The following is a 17,447-nucleotide window of genomic DNA, read 5'->3' as shown; positions in this document are numbered from 1 at the left end:
AACTCCCAGGGGTGGTGGATAGTACCAGGAGGGAAAATCATGATACCCAGGCCATTGCTTCGGGAGGTGCTGCAACAGCTCCATGCAAGAACCCATATGGGAGGTTTGGCCATGGGTGATCTAGTGATCCGCCAAGCAGTAGCTCCAGGGCTATATGTAGAAGCTCAGCGCATTGCTACCAAGTGCATCACATGCCAGAAAGTAAACCCCCGAAGGAAACCCCCTGTGCCAATGGGAGGTAGACCCTGGGCAGCGTACCCTGGACAGGCATGGCAGATTGATTTTGCTGAGCTCCCACGGTCCGGACATCACGGGTTTTTACTTGTCATGGTAGACCAGCTCTCTGGTTGGGTCGAGGCCTGGCCCACCAGGACTGCCACTGCGGCTACAGTAGTGAAGTATTTGCTGCAGGAGATCATTCCACGGTATTCCCTGCCTGAGTCCATTGAGTCGGATCAAGGACAACACTTCGTGGGAAAGGTGGTTCAAGAAGTCGCGCAAACTCTCAAGGTTACTTGGAAATTACACACACCATAGAGACCACAGAGTTCAGGACAAGTGGAACGCATGAATAGGACTTTAAAGACTTTGCTCACCAAAATCTGTATTGAAACACGTCTTAAGTGGCCTCAAGCATTGCCGCTCGCTCTTACTTGCATTCGAAACACTCCCCGACGGGGTCTTAAATTGACCCCATATGAAATTATGTTTGGCAAGCCCCCTCGAGTCTTACCTCCTGGGATGCAAGAGAATGTAACTTTTGAATTAGGTAATAGTGAGCTTCATATGTACGTTATTGCTTTGCAGTCTGTCTTGTTCTCTCTTCACAGGTATGCAGCCTCCTTTCAGCGCCTGCCTTTAGACGTACCGGTACATGACTTCTCCCCGGGAGACTGGGTCTTGGTGCAGTGGTGGAAAAAGGAACCTCTGACTGAGAGGTGGAGTGGCCCTTTCCAGGTACTTCTAACAACCCACACCGCTGTAAAGATCGCTGGCCATGACCGTTGGATACACCATACCCATGTGAAACGACATCCACAAGCGTCAGAGGACAACAACTCCCAAGACGAACTCACTCCAGAAGCTGAGTCGTCTTCGGAACAAGAAGCCAACAAGTGGAGCTGTGAACCTACTGGTGATCTCCAAGTGCGCCTGAGACGGCTTAATCGAAGTTCAGAAAATTAGTCCAGAAAGTAAAAGGAAAAATATGGTGGGAATTTTAATGTGCCTTGTTGTTATCTGCATAATGAAAGAAGCAGGATTGCATAGCCTTAGCCACTGGCCTATGCCCCCGCTTTCCCAAATTACTCCCCCAGGGACAAATTTGTATGTTGATATGATGGAGAGAATTGCAAGTACTTTTAATCTTACCAACTGCTGGGCCTGTGGGGGGCTCCGAGAGGCCAGAGAACAGTGGCCTTGGAGGGCTTTTCCTTTGGCCCCAAAATGGTTAGTCAGTAACAAAGCGGATGTTAAAAGTACTGGTCAAGAATGGGATGAGAACCGCAGCTGGGATCTTTCCCAAGTGGCATTGGGAGAGTACTGTATTAGCAGTAATGGTACAGGAAGGAGTTTGGGACATAGTCAGTGTACATGCACATTAAAATGGGCCCAAGTATGCAGCAAGTATGCTGATCAATGGAATTCTGCTGCCGTTAGGCTCCCAATCTCCACACAGATGCAAAATCTCAAAAGGACAAGGATATTACCTTTCGATCCTGACCCTACCAGATGTCAGGCATACGAAAAGGCCCAAGGCAAACGATTTACCTACATCTATAAGTGGCAATGGGCACACCCGAATGGCACAGTGGCAAGGTTTAATACATATTGGAGTGCCTTAAATGACACAAATGAAATAACCAAGTGCGAGTATAGGGATAAAGATGGCGTATGGAAATGTCAGTTTAAACTGAGTAACTATCACACTGGCCCTTTAGGGCATAAGGGCACCAAATACTATCCCCTTCTTTTCCACAGCCGTGACCCCCTAGCCTTGGGAGGGGAACACAGGGCCCTAAAAGGACATTATTGGATTTGTGGAAAGCGTGCCTATACGGTCCTACCACGAGGGTGGACAGGAACCTGCTATATTGGAGTAATTGTACCATCTTTCTTTTTGTTACCATCTGAGGTTGGAAATAAGCTAGGAGTCTCTTTGTATGATGATTGGAACAGGGCCAAGAGAAGTATTGATGTAAGTTTGACACAGGGTGGCTCCCAAAAGTGAAAGAAGGATGAGTGGCCTCCTCAGAGGATTATTGAGTATTACGGACCAGCTACATGGGCTAATGATGGGAGTTGGGGCTACCGGACACCAATATATATGCTGAATAGAATCATCCGGTTGCAGGCAGTCTTGGAAGTAATTACTAACCAGACCGCCACTGCTCTCGAGTTGCTGGCCCGACAAAGTTCTCAGATGAGGAAAGCCATATACCAAAATCGAATGGCTTTAGACTATTTACTCGCAGAGGATGGCGGAGTCTGTGGAAAGTTCAACCTTTCTAATTGTTGCCTCCAAATAGATGATAACGGGAAGGTGGTCTTAGAGATTGCCAAAGAGATTAGGAAAATAGCCCATGTACCAATACAAACGTGGGAAACCACATGGAATAAGGACTGGTGGTTTCAATTATTTGGAGGACCCTGGTGGAAAAAAGTAGGGTTTGTGCTTTTGTGTGCTCTAACTGGTTTGATTTTTATCCCTTGTCTCATTCCTTGTCTTACTAGATTGATAACCACCACGGTAGAAGGAATGCAGGTCGCAGCAGTCCCTCTAAAAGCACAGACTGTAGCAAAAGTCATGGTCCTCAGAAAAATTCCTCGTAATTATCTTGATATGCCCAAATGAAGTAAAGATCAGAAAGCATCTTGAGGGGGGAATATTGTTAGAAATATTATTAAAAATGCATTATCAATAGCTGTTAGCTCCCATCAATAGTGTTGTCCTCTGAATAAGCACGGCTGCCAGCCCTCCTTGTCTCCTTAAGAAGAGAGGGAAGCGGGGGGTTGAAAACTGAAGGGAAAACTCCAAGAGCTCTTTGTACTAAGGTATCACTCTCTCTTTGTTCTGCAAATTTACTATCTCTTTGTTACACTAAATCACACTTTCTTTCATGACTCCCACATTTCTTAGGCTAAGATAAGAATAATTGCAATCTTAGCCTTCAAGTTGAACCCTGAATAACCTTGAGTCCCTTCTGGGCAAGCGCAATAACCTAATACATATTAAGCCTATCCGCCCCGCATACTTAAGTAGTTAATTATAATACACATGGGATGCATGATCTGACGTATTCACATGTATGTTTGTATGAACCGGAAATGAGTTGTAAGAGTTCCTGCTTCTGTACACGTGCCAGAAGAGAGGGGATAAAAGCCTGCTAATGATTGTGCCCGGGGGCAGAGGGTTTTGATCTTTTGTCTTCTCCCTCTGACCCTATTTGCAAATATATACCTTTTGTCTCACCAACAATGTGTGCCTGAAGGATTATTATTCAATGAGCCTCCAAAGAAACGAACCGAGAGAGAGGGTTTTTTTTACCACATTATGATGTGACTAGCTTGATTTTTGAGTTAGGCCAAATTTCTGTTCCCTTGACATGCTTATACTGATGTAGAGACAAATACTTAGACTAGAAATTTTGGATCATAACCCATCTTTTTATTGTGTTTTTGTACACCTAGCACACTAGGTCCTGGTGTACAACAAAGGCTACTTGGCACTGCACTACTATCACATATAGTAATTAACCTCCTAAAGTGTGATTTAGTATGTAGTTACTTGATGGAGTACTGCATGTACTTGAATACAAGACAAAGTTTTTATCCCCTGCATTCAACATGAGGAAAAAACCCTCATCTTGGATTCAAGCACAAGACTGGGGGGAGGGGGCAGAGGTCAGACTGCCTCCACAACCTCCTGGCACTGTTTTCCTCCCCACCACAGGAGGAAGAATGAATTTAAGATGACCCCCTGAGAATTAGATTTGAGACATAGAAATTGTATAATTTTGTAATCATTTTCCATGTCTAGAATTTAATCCTTGGGAAATCATCTTAAAATCAGAGTTGTCTTGGATTCAGGTAAATATAGTAATCGATGCCACTTAGGATGCTTGCAGACATTAAAAAAATGCACTTTACTAGAAGAGGCAGCCCATTACTTCAGCCAGGCTCTGTAGCATCTGTAAAGTTTGGGCACTTCAGCAAGGCTTTTTGGCGTTTTTAGCTAAAGCTGATTCAGTCAGCTATATTAAACAAAAGTGCCAAAAAAGCCCCACTAAAGCACCTGTTCTTTACAGATGTCAGGCAAGCCAGGTTAAAGGAACACACTGTCTCTTCTGGGCATCATCTATAGGGCTTGGCAGGGAAACACGCCAAGTTTAAAGTAAAGCACCATTTTTGGGGGGTACTTTCACATCTGCAAGCTGTCTTAGATGTTAAGTACTTGATTGTAAAGAAGGCTGGTTTCATGCGCAGGGCTAGCCTGGGTCTTAGGAGAGCCAGATTCAATTCCCTGCAATACTATATGAAGTCACTTAGGGACTTACAGTGCTTTGGTTCCCATCTGTAACACTGGATGAATATAGTATTTCCCTTTCTTACGAGTGTTGTGACTCTTGTCCTGCCTTGCCTGATTAGTTAGCAGTATTTGGGCTTTGCTGAGTTGTCTTTCACGGGGAGAATTGATGATAGGAAGATTGCATCAGAGAATACATCCTAGGGTTACCGTATTTCCAGTTCCCAAAAAAAAGGACACCTGTGACTGGGGTATATGATTGGGAGGGAGGGGCAGTCCCCCATCCCTCTGGGCCCTGCTGTTGCCCCTCACTCCCAACCCACAGTCCCCCACCCTCCCAGGCTTCTGGTGCCCCTCACTCCCAACCCACAGCCCCTGTGCCTGCTACTGCCCCTCACTCCTAACCTGCAGACCCTTGGCCCTGCCAGCCCCCCGCACTTCTGACCCACATCCCCCAGCCCCCCTGGTACCCCTCACTCCCAAGCCAAAGCTGCCTCCAGCCCTGCCACTGCCCCTCGCTCCTAACCCGCAGCCGCCTGCCTTCCACAGCCCTGATGATGATGTAAATTTAAAGGTCTCATGTTTAATAACTTGGGATTTGGGACTGCAGTGTATGTGTGTGTATGCATGGGGGTGGGGTGTTGGTTATGCTTCCAGGGGTGGCTGGGAGGTGGGAGTGGTGGGGGAAGGTACTTTTTGGGGAGCTACAGCTCCTACCCTGGGAAGGAAGCACTTCCTCATAGAGACCTGATCCAGCGCCTACCTTGTTCTCCCTCACCCCCTAGACCCACGCCTGGATGTGTCTGTGCCCCACAACCTGGCTAGGTGCCATGTGTTCTGCAGGCTATTCGCATGGGCTTGCACCCTGGGGGTGGGAAAGTCACACCTCCAGGAGCAGCAGGAGGAGGAGCTGGCTTGGTGCCAGAACTGTTCCCTGGGCAGTAGAGTTCAGGGCTGGAAAGTTTGTCTGCACAGAACAGGAGGGTGAGGGAGTGGACACTGGGATACTGGAGACTGCAACTAGGGTGACTCATCTGTGGGAAGTGGCCACACAATAATGCAACACAAGCTGGTAACACAGATCAGAGAGAAACCTGCCCTGGAATGGCATAACTTTAAGCCACCACAAGTGTGCTTAAAACTAGTTTCGGGTATTAACATGTAGTTAATGCCTGAAACCCTTAACAGGAGTATGGTGGCCATTAGTCCGGTTTTATAGAGCACAATCCAGTTTTCTGGTCTTCTGTCCTCTGTCCTTTATTGATATGAAACTGGACAACTTCATGTCCTGTATTTTTCACTGCTTGACACCCAAACCCCCCTGCCACCAACACCAGCGTGGCCGCCTGTGGGAGCTCCCCGCTCAGCCCGCTGCCAACACCGCTATGGCTGCCTGTGGAAGCTCCCCGCTCACCATGCCCCCGCCGCTGACACTGCTGCTACCACCTGCAGGAGCTTGCCATGCCCTCTCCCAGCCTTGGGAAGCATGCAATGTTCATTAAATGCAACTGTCCTCTATTCCTGAGGTACCTCAATGGCCACCCTATCCAAGAACCACCTAAAATAAACATGAGACAAGGCCCTGAGTCTCTTTACAGCAGGGGCGGGCAATTACTTTGGGTAAAGGGCTGGGGGCGAGAAGTGCACCCCCATGCAGCTACCTGACTGCCTCTATCCCCAGGACTCTGCACCACATATTTGCAGCTCCACACTTGCAGCAGGGAAGCCCCACGGTGGGCTCTGTGGGAAAGGAGAGGGTAAGGCTCCCTCCACTTTCATTGGAGTGTGGAGACCTGTGCAGCAGGGAACGGGGGAGGCAGCAGGCTCCAGCACAGGGCTTCTGCCGCTGTGAGTGCTGGAGCTGCAGGCACACGATGCGGAGCCCCAGTGATAGAGGCAGCCAGACAGCCTGTACTTCCTCCACCTGCACAGTGTTGGCCAGAGCTGCACCCCACTGGGCACAAGCTCTCTGACCTCCCTGTCAGCTGCCATGGGGGTAGTGTGTGGAGGGTCCTTATGTTAGAAATATTATTAAAAATGCATTATCAATAGCAGATTTAGAAAAAAAACACAGCTGCTAGCCCTCCTTGTCTCCTTAATGGGAGAGGGAAGGGGGGGTTGGAAATTGAAGGGAAAACCACCAAAGGCCCTTTGTACTAAGGTATCACTCTCTCTTTGTTCTGCAAATTTACTATCTCTTTGTTACACTAAATCACACTTTCTTTCATGACCCCCACATTCTTAGGCTAAGATAAGAGCAAATGCCATTTTTGCCTTCAGGTTGAACCTTGAGTAACCTTGGATCCCTTCTACGCACGCGTGATAACCTAATGCATATTAAGCCTATCCGCCCCGCATACTTAAGTAGTTAATTATAATGCACATGGGACGTATGAAGCGACATGTTTACATATATGTTTGTATGAACCGGAAATGAGTTGTAAAAGTTCCTCCTTCTGGACACGTGGTCAGGAGAGAGGGGATAAAAGCCTGCTAATGATTGTGCCCGGGGGCAGAGTGTTTGATCTTTTGTCTCTCTCTCTGACCCTATTTGCAAATATATACCTTTTGTGTTGCTAATAGAGTGTGTCTGTAGCTGAAGGTTTTTTTCCTCCTCCCGAGAAATGAACCACGATTTTTATATCAATATTTGGCGCCCAACGTGGGGCTTCTCGAGGACTACCCCGGAATTCAGTGACAGAGCACCTCCGGTACCAGGGGTTGTGCGCACCGAGCCGACTTTGGACTCGCCCTGGAATTTGAGGTTTAAGTCCGAATATCCGGGAAGTTAAAGGAAGTATCCCATGTAAATTCTGAGTTTCTGGAGAGGCAGACACACTTTGGAATTTGGATCGAGATCTCTGGGGTATCTGAGTGAGTATACGAATTCCCTTTGCCCAATCTGGTGTACGGATCTAAAACAAAGGATGTGTAAGTTTGCTGAGAAATTCTAGGCTTAGCTCTCATTGTAAATCATCTGTTGTTGAGATCTTTTTGGTATTTGGTGTGCCTTGGGCGCATTTTTGTGGGCAAATGGGTACGAGTAGCTCTCGTGTAGAAAACAATATTGATACCCCTCTAAAAGTCTTATTACGTCATTTTAATAAATTTGCAAAGCCGGCCGATTACGGAATAAAAATGAAAAAAGGTGATTTAACTAAGTTTTGTCAACTCGAGTGGCCAACATTTGGGGTCCACTGGACCCCGAAAGGATCCTTTGTGCTAAAAGAAGTGATAGCTATCCATGAAATTGTTATGCAAAATGGGTATTGGAATCAGTTTCCTTATATTGATTGTTGGTTGTGGGTGGTTCAAAATCAGCCACCTTGGATTAAGAATTACTTAGCAAAGTCTCATGTGATGCTTGTTAAGAAAAAGGCTCGGGGGGGACCGCCTGTACTTCCTGAGTCTAATGAGGGGGGAGATTCTGAATTGGCTAAGTACCGGACCCGTGCTCCGGTTGCCCTGTTGGGTAGCGAAGATGAGTCAGACGCCTCCTCGGCATCCAGTCCTTCTGCACCACCGCCCCCTCCCTTAGAGAGACCACCACCGACGTACCAATGCATACCTAATGAGTTAGAGCGTGAGCCTCAGCCAAGTGCCTCATCTGAATCAGGAAATAAGGGTTATTATTTGCGCAAGCCTGTAGAGTCACAGCCGGTGTTGAACTGTCCGATGCGAGAGGTTATTGGGGAAGGAGGCACTGCAACTTTTGTCTACACCCCATTTAGCACTTCAGATTTATTTAACTGGAAGAATCAGAGCCCCTCTTTTCGTGAAGACCCTGAAAAGATGAGGGATTTGTTTCGATCTATTGAGCAGACTCATCGACCCACTTGGGCTGATGTCCAGATGATGCTCAAGACCCTCCTAACCCCGGAGGAGAGGAGATTAGTGTTAGGTACAGCAGAGCGTATTGCGGCAGTCAGAGTTGAGTCAGAGGGTGCTGCTGGTCGTACTCTGCGTGATACCTGCCCTGTAGAAGAGCCGAGATGGGACAATCATACTGCAGAGGGCAGAGAGCTGAGTGCACGGTATTTGGGAATTATAGTGGAAGCAATGGGAAAGGCAGTGCCTCGGATTACCAATCTGTCTAAATTGTATGAGGTGAGACAGGGAAGAGAGGAGGATCCCTCAGCTTTCCTTGGGAGGCTGTATGAGGCGTTTCGCAGGTTTTCGGATCTGGATCCAGAAGCCCCAGATAACCAGCGCATGGTAAATCTTATGTTTATTGGTCAATCTGCTGCTGATATCCGTAAGAAGTTACAGAAAACTGAGGGAGGTGCTGGGAAACCGATTTCAGAGCTGGTGGAAATTGCATATAAGGTGTATGGGAATCGTGAGCAAGTGCAGGAGCGCAAGGAGGATAAAAAGGCTCAGCGACAGATGGCAGCACTAGCAGCTGCTATAACTGGAGGGAACCCTGGAAAGGCTGGGATACAGAAGAGGAAGGGAGAAAGAGTGGTAGCAGATGTTTGTGCTTATTGCAAGGAGAAAGGACACTGGAAGAGGGAATGCCCGAAGTTGAAGGAGAAGAGAGAGGGGGAACCGAGAGGTCACCTCATGCGGGCAGAAGACAAGGGTGAGGATTCAGAATGAAGGGGACAGGGATCTAAGACCACTACCCTTCGGGTTGGAGCCCGAGAAGATCCCATGGTAACCATTAGGGTTGGTGGCAAAAACTTTGAAGCCTTGGTGGATACTGGGGCTACATTTTCAATGATTCCAGAAAAACCCCCCTGTGCAGGAACTAGTGAACAGTATGTACTTGTAGAAGGGATTGAGGGAATGCAAACCCGACTCCCTGTTTGTAAACCACTCCTCACCAAGGTGGGAGACCATTTGCTCGAGCACTCCTTTGTGTATTCTCCAAGTTGCCCGGTTGCACTCCTTGGGCGGGACTTACTCACAAAATTGCAAGCTGAGATCTTTTTCAGAGACGATCAGATGGTGGTCCAGCTACCTGTCAAGCAGAGCTCGAACTATCAGATGGCTCTCCTGGAGGACCGACGCCCTGCAGTAAGTCCAGAAGATCACATGACTGGAGTAGACCCCTCAGTATGGGCTGATGGAACCCCTGCGCGAGCTACGTTCGTCTCCCCGGTAAGGATCGTACTCAAGGATGGGGAGGGGCCCGTTCAGGTAAAGCAGTACCCACTCAGCCGAGCGGCCAGAGCTAGACTCAAGCCGTTAATAGAGAAATACAAGAGGTACGGATGGCTAGTGGAAGGGTCTTCACCCTATAACACCCCCATCGTTGGAGTGCCAAAGGCAGATGGGGTCTCATACAGACTGGTCCAAGACTTACGGGCAGTAAATAAGAAGGTCCTTTCAGACCATCCTGTAGTCCCGAACCCTCACACGATTTTGACACAAGTACCGGGGGAAGCTGAAATATTTTCAGTGCTAGATTTGAAAGATGCTTTCTTCTCTATTCCTCTTCACCGAGAGAGTCAAAAATTGTTTGCTTTTGAATGGGAGGATCCAGATACTTTCCATAAAGCCCAACTCATGTGGACAGTTCTTCCACAAGGATTTATAGCAGCCCCCCATATTTTCGGACTTGCCCTTCAGAAGGACTTGGGGGAATGGAAGGGATCACACCCCGCAGTGACTCTCCTCCAGTATGTGGATGACCTGCTAGTTGCAAGCCCAAACTTGCAGCTCTGCGAGGAAGCCACCAGGTCACTCCTAAACACTCTGGGAAAAAAAGGATATAAAGTCTCTAGAGAAAAAGCCCAAATATGTCAGCCTGAAGTCACATTTTTGGGATATAAGCTCTCAAAAGGAGTCAGAGCCCTGAGTGCAGATCGCGTACAGGCGATTCAAGGTCTAACCCCACCTAAGTCACCCAAGGGGCTGCGAGCATTCCTAGGGCTAACTGTGTTCTGTCGACTATGGATACCAGATTACAGTGGGAAGGCTAGACCACTGTATGAATCCCTGACTAAGGAGAGTCTCACTAAATGGAAATGGAATAAAGAAATGCAGCATGCTTTTGATCTGCTGAAGGCAGCATTAACCCAGCCCCCAGCCTTAGCCATCCCAAACAGTAAAAAGCCATATCGACTGTATGTTCATGACAATCGAGGGGTTGCATCAGGGGTGCTGACACAGCCATCGGGCCCGACCTGGAGACCCGTGGGATATTATTCAAAGGTTCTAGATCCAGTTGCACTCGGGTGGCCAGCCTGTCTTCGGGCTGTGGCAGCCACAGCAGTGGTTGTTGAAGAAGCCCAGAAGATAGTCATGGGTGCGGATATGGAAATACTCACTCCTCATGGAGTTCCCCAGATCCTAGGGACTGAGGGAGGGAAATTTCTTAACCCCTCCAGACAATTACGGTATGAGATATTTTTGCTCTCTAATCCAGGACTTACTTTCAAACATACTACAGCCTTAAACCCTGCAACCTTGCTGCCAGAGCCAGGGCAACCGACGCATGACTGCCTTGAGGTCCTGAATCAGACCACGCAGGTGCGACCTGATCTTGCTGAGGACCCAATTGAAGACCCAGATGTTGAATACTTTGTGGACGGCTCCAGCTCTGTCATCAATGGAAAAAGACGAACAGGATGTGCAGTGGTAACCTTGGATAAGGTAGTATGGAGGGAGTCATTGCCGAGCTCATGGTCGGCACAGGCCGCAGAACTCACTGCGCTCACCCGAGCATTACAGCTGGGGACAGACCAGCGAGTTAATATATACACTGACTCTCGCTATGCTTTTTCTACAGTCCATGCGCACGGACTATTGTGGAAAGAAAGGGGTTTCATTACTGCCTCTGGGAATAAGATTGCTAATGGCCCCCAGATTATCAAACTACTAGAGGCACTCCACCAGCCTAAAGAGGTAGCAGTCATTCATGTGCGGGCCCATGGGAAGGCTGCTGAGAAAAAGCATAAGCTTGGAAATGCAAAGGCTGATGCAGCAGCAAAGGAAGCTGCATTTATTGGGGGAGAAGCGGAAGAGGTATCCAAGCAGGCCATGTCCCATGCCATATGGCCATACGTTCAGGATTTAGTCCCACAGTATTCCCCTGAAGAAGATAAATTTGCACAAAGAGCTTGTGCAGAAAAGAACTCCCAGGGGTGGTGGATAGTACCAGGAGGGAAAGTCATGATACCCAGGCCATTGCTTCGGGAGGTGCTGCAACAGCTCCATGCAAGAACCCATATGGGAGGTTTGGCCATGGGTGATCTAATGATCCGCCAAGCAGTAGCCCCAGGGCTATATGTAGAAGCTCAGCGCATTGCTACCAAGTGCATTACATGCCAGAAAGTAAACCCTCGAAGGAAACCCCCTGTGCCAATGGGAGGTAGACCCTGGGCAGCGTACCCTGGACAAGCATGGCAGATTGATTTTGCCGAGCTCCCACGGTCCGGACATCACGGGTTTTTACTTGTCATGGTAGACCAGCTCTCTGGTTGGGTCGAGGCTTGGCCCACCAGGACTGCCACTGCAGCTACAGTAGTGAAGTATTTGTTACAGGAGATCATTCCCCGGTATTCCCTGCCTGAGTCCATCGAGTCGGATCAAGGACAACACTTTGTGGGAAAAGTGGTTCAAGAAGTCGCACAAGCTCTCAAGGTTACTTGGAAACTACACACACCATGGAGACCACAGAGTTCAGGACAAGTGGAACGCATGAATAGAACTTTAAAGACTTTGCTCACCAAAATCTGTATTGAAACACGCCTTAAGTGGCCTCAAGCATTGCCGCTAGCTCTTACTTGCATTCGAAACACTCCCTGACGGGGCCTCAAATTGACCCCATATGAAATTATGTTTGGCAAACCGCCTCGAGTCTTACCTCCTGGGATGCGAGAGAATGTAACTTTTGAATTAGGTAATAGTGAACTTCATACATATGTTATTGCCTTGCAGTCTGTCTTGTTCTCTCTTCACAGGTATGCAGCCTCCTTTCAGCGTCTGCCTTTAGATGTACCGGTACATGACTTCTCCCCGGGAGACTGGGTCTTGGTGCAGTGGTGGAAAAAGGAGCCTTTGACTGAGAGGTGGAGTGGCCCTTTCCAGGTACTTCTAACAACCCACACCGCTGTAAAGATTACTGGCCATGATCGTTGGATACACCATACCCGTGTGAAACGACATCCACAAGCGTCAGAGGACAACATCTCCCAAGACGAACTCACTCCGGAAGCTGAGTCGTCTTCGGAACAAGAAGCCAGCAAGTGGAGCTGTGAACCTACTGGTGATCTCCAAGTGCGCCTGAGACGGCTTAATCAAAGCTCAGAAAATTAGACAAGAAAGTAAAAGGGAAAATATGGTGGGAATCTTAATGTGCCTTGTTGTTATCTGCATAATGAAAGAAGCAGAATTGAGCAGCCTTAACCGCTGGCTCACACCCTCGCTTTCCCAAATTGCTCCCCCAGGGACAAATTTGTATGTTGATATGATGGAAAGAATTGCAGGTACTTTTAATCTTACCAACTGCTGGGCCTGTGGGGGGCTTCGGGAGGCCGGAGGCCAGTGGCCTTGGAGGGCTTTTCCTTTGGCCCCGAAATGGCTAGGAAGTAGTAAGGCAGATGTTAAAGGTACTAGTCAAAAATGGGATGAGAACCACAGTTGGGAACTTTCCCAAGTGGCGTTAGGAGAGTATTGCATCAGTAATAATGGTACAGGAAAAAGGTTGGGACACAGCCGTTGCATATGGACTTTAAAAGTAAGGTGGATGAACCTTACAAGATTAGAACGGCTTTATTATCCTAATAGCCCAGGGTATAATCGGCTAGTGTGGCAGCATCCCAATGGAACAATTGTGTGGTTTAATAAGTATTGGAGTGCCACAAATCAAAGTGATGATCGGACAGATTGTACAGACAAGAACCAGGATGGGCTATGGGAATGTTCCATGAAAGGAGGCCATGCAGTTGCTGGTCCTTTGGGTCCAGAAGGAGGCTTGGGGTTTCCCGAGATGCCCTATGGTTGGGCCCCTCCAAATGCCACCAATAGAGAAAATAGGGCCTTAAGAGGATACTATTGGATTTGCGGACGACGGGCCTATACAATACTACCACGGGGTGGACAGGAACTTGCTATATGGGAGTAATTGTACCAGCTTTCTTTTTGTTACCGTCTGAGGTTGGAAATAAGCTGGGAGTCTCTTTGTATGATGATTGGAAAAGGGCCAAGAGAAGTATTGATGTAAGTTTGACACAGGGTGGCTCCCAAAAGTGGAAGGAGGATGAGTGGCCTCCTCAGAGGATTATTGAGTATTATGGACCAGCTACATGGGCTAATGATGGGAGTTGGGGATACCGGACACCAATATATATGCTGAATAGAATCATCCGGTTGCAGGCAGTCTTGGAAGTAATTACTAACCAGACCGCCACTGCTCTCAAGTTATTGGCCCGACAAAGTTCTCAGATGAGAGCAGCCATATACCAAAATCGGATGGCCTTAGACTATTTACTTGCAGAGGAAGGCGGAGTCTGTGGAAAGCTCAACCTTTCTAATTGTTGCCTCCAAATAGATGACAACGGGAAAGCAGTCTTAGAGATTGCCAAAGAGATTAGAAAAATAGCCCATGTACCAATACAAACGTGGGAAACCACATGGAATAAGGACTGGTGGTTTCAATTATTTGGAGGACCCTGGTGGAAAAAGGTAGGGTTTGTGCTTTTGTGTGCTCTAACTGGTTTGATTTTTATCCCTTGCCTTATTCCTTGTCTCACTAGATTGATAACCACCACGGTAGAAGGAATGCAGGTCGCAGCAGTCCCTCTAAAAGCACAGACTGCTGCAAAGGTCATGGTCCTCAGAAAAATTCCTCGTAATTATCTTGATATGCCCGAATGAAGTAAAGATCAGAAAGCATCTCGAGGGGGGATATTGTTAGAAATATTATTAAAAATGCATTATCAATAGCAGATTTAGAAAAAAAACACAGCTGCTAGCCCTCCTTGTCTCCTTAATGGGAGAGGGAAGGGGGGGGTTGGAAATTGAAGGGAAAACCACCAAAGGCCCTTTGTACTAAGGTATCACTCTCTCTTTGTTCTGCAAATTTACTATCTCTTTGTTACACTAAATCACACTTTCTTTCATGACCCCCACATTCTTAGGCTAAGATAAGAGCAAATGCCATTTTTGCCTTCAGGTTGAACCTTGAGTAACCTTGGATCCCTTCTACGCACGCGTGATAACCTAATGCATATTAAGCCTATCCGCCCCGCATACTTAAGTAGTTAATTATAATGCACATGGGACGTATGAAGCGACATGTTTACATATATGTTTGTATGAACCGGAAATGAGTTGTAAAAGTTCCTCCTTCTGGACACGTGGTCAGGAGAGAGGGGATAAAAGCCTGCTAATGATTGTGCCCGGGGGCAGAGTGTTTGATCTTTTGTCTCTCTCTCTGACCCTATTTGCAAATATATACCTTTTGTGTTGCTAATAGAGTGTGTCTGTAGCTGAAGGTTTTTTTCCTCCTCCCGAGAAACGAACCATGATTTTTATATCACTTACACCCTCATACCCACACCCACACCTTAACCCAGCTAAGCTCTTCACTCCCGCTGCCCCTCTGAGCACAGGCTCTGCGCTGCGATCTGCCCTTTCCCCCAGCTGCAACTCCACACCCCACTACCAGCCCCACCGCTTCCCTACCTGCTGCCCCGCGCAAGCAGGTTCCGCTGCAGCAGGAGCCCTTCCTGGAAGCTACAGGCTGGGCAGAGCCTGTCCTCCCAAGAGGGTGGGAGTGAGGCCCAACAGGAAAAATTGGGAGGTTGTACACATGGCATCTTGCTCCTACCCTTATGGGTGGGAAGGGCTGGACAGGGTACAATTTGTTGGGTGGTGTTGCAGGCCAGACGAAAGTGCCTTGTAGGCCCGCCCTAGCTTGTGGGCCATATTTTGCCCACCCCTGCTTTACAGAGTGATGCTCTCACACGCAGAGACAGAAACAGCTTCAACCAATCACTGCCAGTCTTTTTTTTCAATCAACCACTGAGGAAACCCCTCAGCCCACATCGCTTCCCTGATGCTAATCCTGCCAGTGCCTTGGGTGGTGCTTATACTGTTTCAGCTGTCACTACACAAAGGGCTTTTAATTGTTCCTTCCACTTAGCTCAAATGAAAGGTGATTTTTACATTCATCAGTTTTTGCCAGGTCTGTGACTGATGGCAGCCAATAGCCCCTTCCAGCATAATGGTGCATTAAAAATGATGAAGCATGCAGCTGCTATGATGATGAGACCATAAACTATTCTCACAGCTTGCAAAGTCTCAGGCAACTGAATGTCATCAACCAAATCTGCCCTTTGAGGTGAAAAAGACAGGCTGGATATTAGAACCCCAGTCTCATGTGCAGCAGTGCAAGGTTTGCTGCAAACTGCTTTATAAGGGCCCCAGTTTCACCTGCTGGTGAAAAAAAACGATGTTCTTCCTGGAAACAACTCCTGTTGGGCTCTGCTTTGCCTTGTCCCCTCAGCCATGAAAAATGACCCCTGGCTGAGTGTTTTTCTGCTGCTCAAGATAATAGTGGTGCAGATTGAAGTGCTAAGAAATCTTTCGTACTTGGAGCTCTGCCAGTCAATCCTTTCCCATTCAATTCTCATCCACAAGCAAGGAGGCAGGGCACTCCATTGGGTGGGTGTCACCTTGTGACTGGCATTGCTCAGAATAACCAGATTTTCATTACCAAGAGGCCTCCGCACAGGGACTCTTCAGAAATAGATTTCAACTGTCAGGTCAGACAGGTATTTCTGCCTTCCACAGTGCCTCTATAGCTACATTGATGTCAGTCAGGTGATAGAGAAAGCAAACCGACGGGGATGTGACACAGGGGGCCATTTTTGACTGTAGATATGTGAGAGTGATTATACAGTACATAGGTCCATTCTTACTAATACACACACACTAACTGAATAATACTGCACAGTAGCTCATCGCAGCACTAAGTGCTAATATGCGGCTGCGCAGTAATAGGCCACTGCACAGTAACATCACTTAAGACATTCGCTGGCACTACTGCACAGTAACTCTAGTTACTGCGCATTTATTTAGTACTTGCTTGGGTGCAGGGCCCAGGGCAAATCAGCCCATGTGGGGCCCTGCCTCTGCTCTGATCCCAGACCTGAAGAAGCTGCCGCCACTATTGGTGGCCAAAGTGGCAGTGGCTGTGGGGGGGAGGTAACAAGCAGCTGGACACAGAGCCACTGCTCTGCCTGGCTCCGTGGGGCCCCTCAAAGCACGGGGCCTGGGGCAATCACCCTGATTTGCCCCTCACAGGGACAGCCCTGCACTCCCCCTCACATCGGACCTGGGCCCACTCCTCCCCTTCCCCCACTGCCACCACCACGGTGCGCCCACTTCTTTCCACCCCCACATCAGCCTCGCTCCTCCCCTGACCACCACCAGGTTGGCCCTGCAGGCAGCGATGACAGAAGGGGGAGGGGTGGGCCCAGGCCAGTGCCAGTGGCCTCACCCCCCTGCGGCCTCCCAACCCTGCTACCCCCTGCACCGCCATCACCTCCAAGGAGTAAGGGGCCCCCTCTGCTTCATCATCACCACCTGCAGGAAGCAGGCTGGGGGGGCCAGGTCCCCCATCCCCATTCCACCCACTCCATTGTCATCACCTCCAGGGAGCAGGGTGGGGGGGCCTGTGTACCCACCATAATGGTGGCACATTGCCACCTGTCCAAACGCTTCCTTGCACTCTAATTGGCTGTTTGTCAGCCAATCAGAGCACAAATAAAGCATTACAGACAGACAGACAGATTAAGGCTTTTATAATATTAGAATAAAGAATTACTGGCTATATTATTATAGGCCAAAAAAAGCCAATTGTCAATAACGTTAATTTTTCTTTTGTCGGTGTCAATCTGATATGCCATCAGTACATCAGTGCACCTCTAGAGAGCACCTCCAATTTTGGGTTTGCCCAGGACACCAA

General features: G+C 48.2%; 1 protein-coding gene across 1 annotated transcript in view; it reads left to right on the top strand.

The window, feature by feature from the left end:
• LOC149854815 (uncharacterized) overlaps positions 1–14,900 on the top strand; it is a 36,807-nt gene extending 21,907 nt beyond the window's left edge. Inside the window, exon 3 of the mRNA XM_090024306.1 lies at positions 12,436–14,900. Coding sequence (XP_089880432.1) covers positions 12,436–12,467 — 32 coding nt within the window. The 3' untranslated portion in view covers positions 12,468–14,900. The remainder of the gene's footprint in view (positions 1–12,435) is intronic.
• The last annotated feature ends 2,547 nt before the right edge of the window (positions 14,901–17,447 follow it).

The sequence above is a fragment of the Crocodylus siamensis genome, chromosome 12, assembly GCF_052110815.1.
Source record: "Crocodylus siamensis isolate JL-2025a chromosome 12, ASM5211081v1, whole genome shotgun sequence".
Lineage (NCBI taxonomy): Eukaryota > Metazoa > Chordata > Crocodylia > Crocodylidae > Crocodylus > Crocodylus siamensis.
Note: the sequence above shows the minus strand (reverse complement) of the source record. Positions and strands in the feature narration are given on the sequence as shown.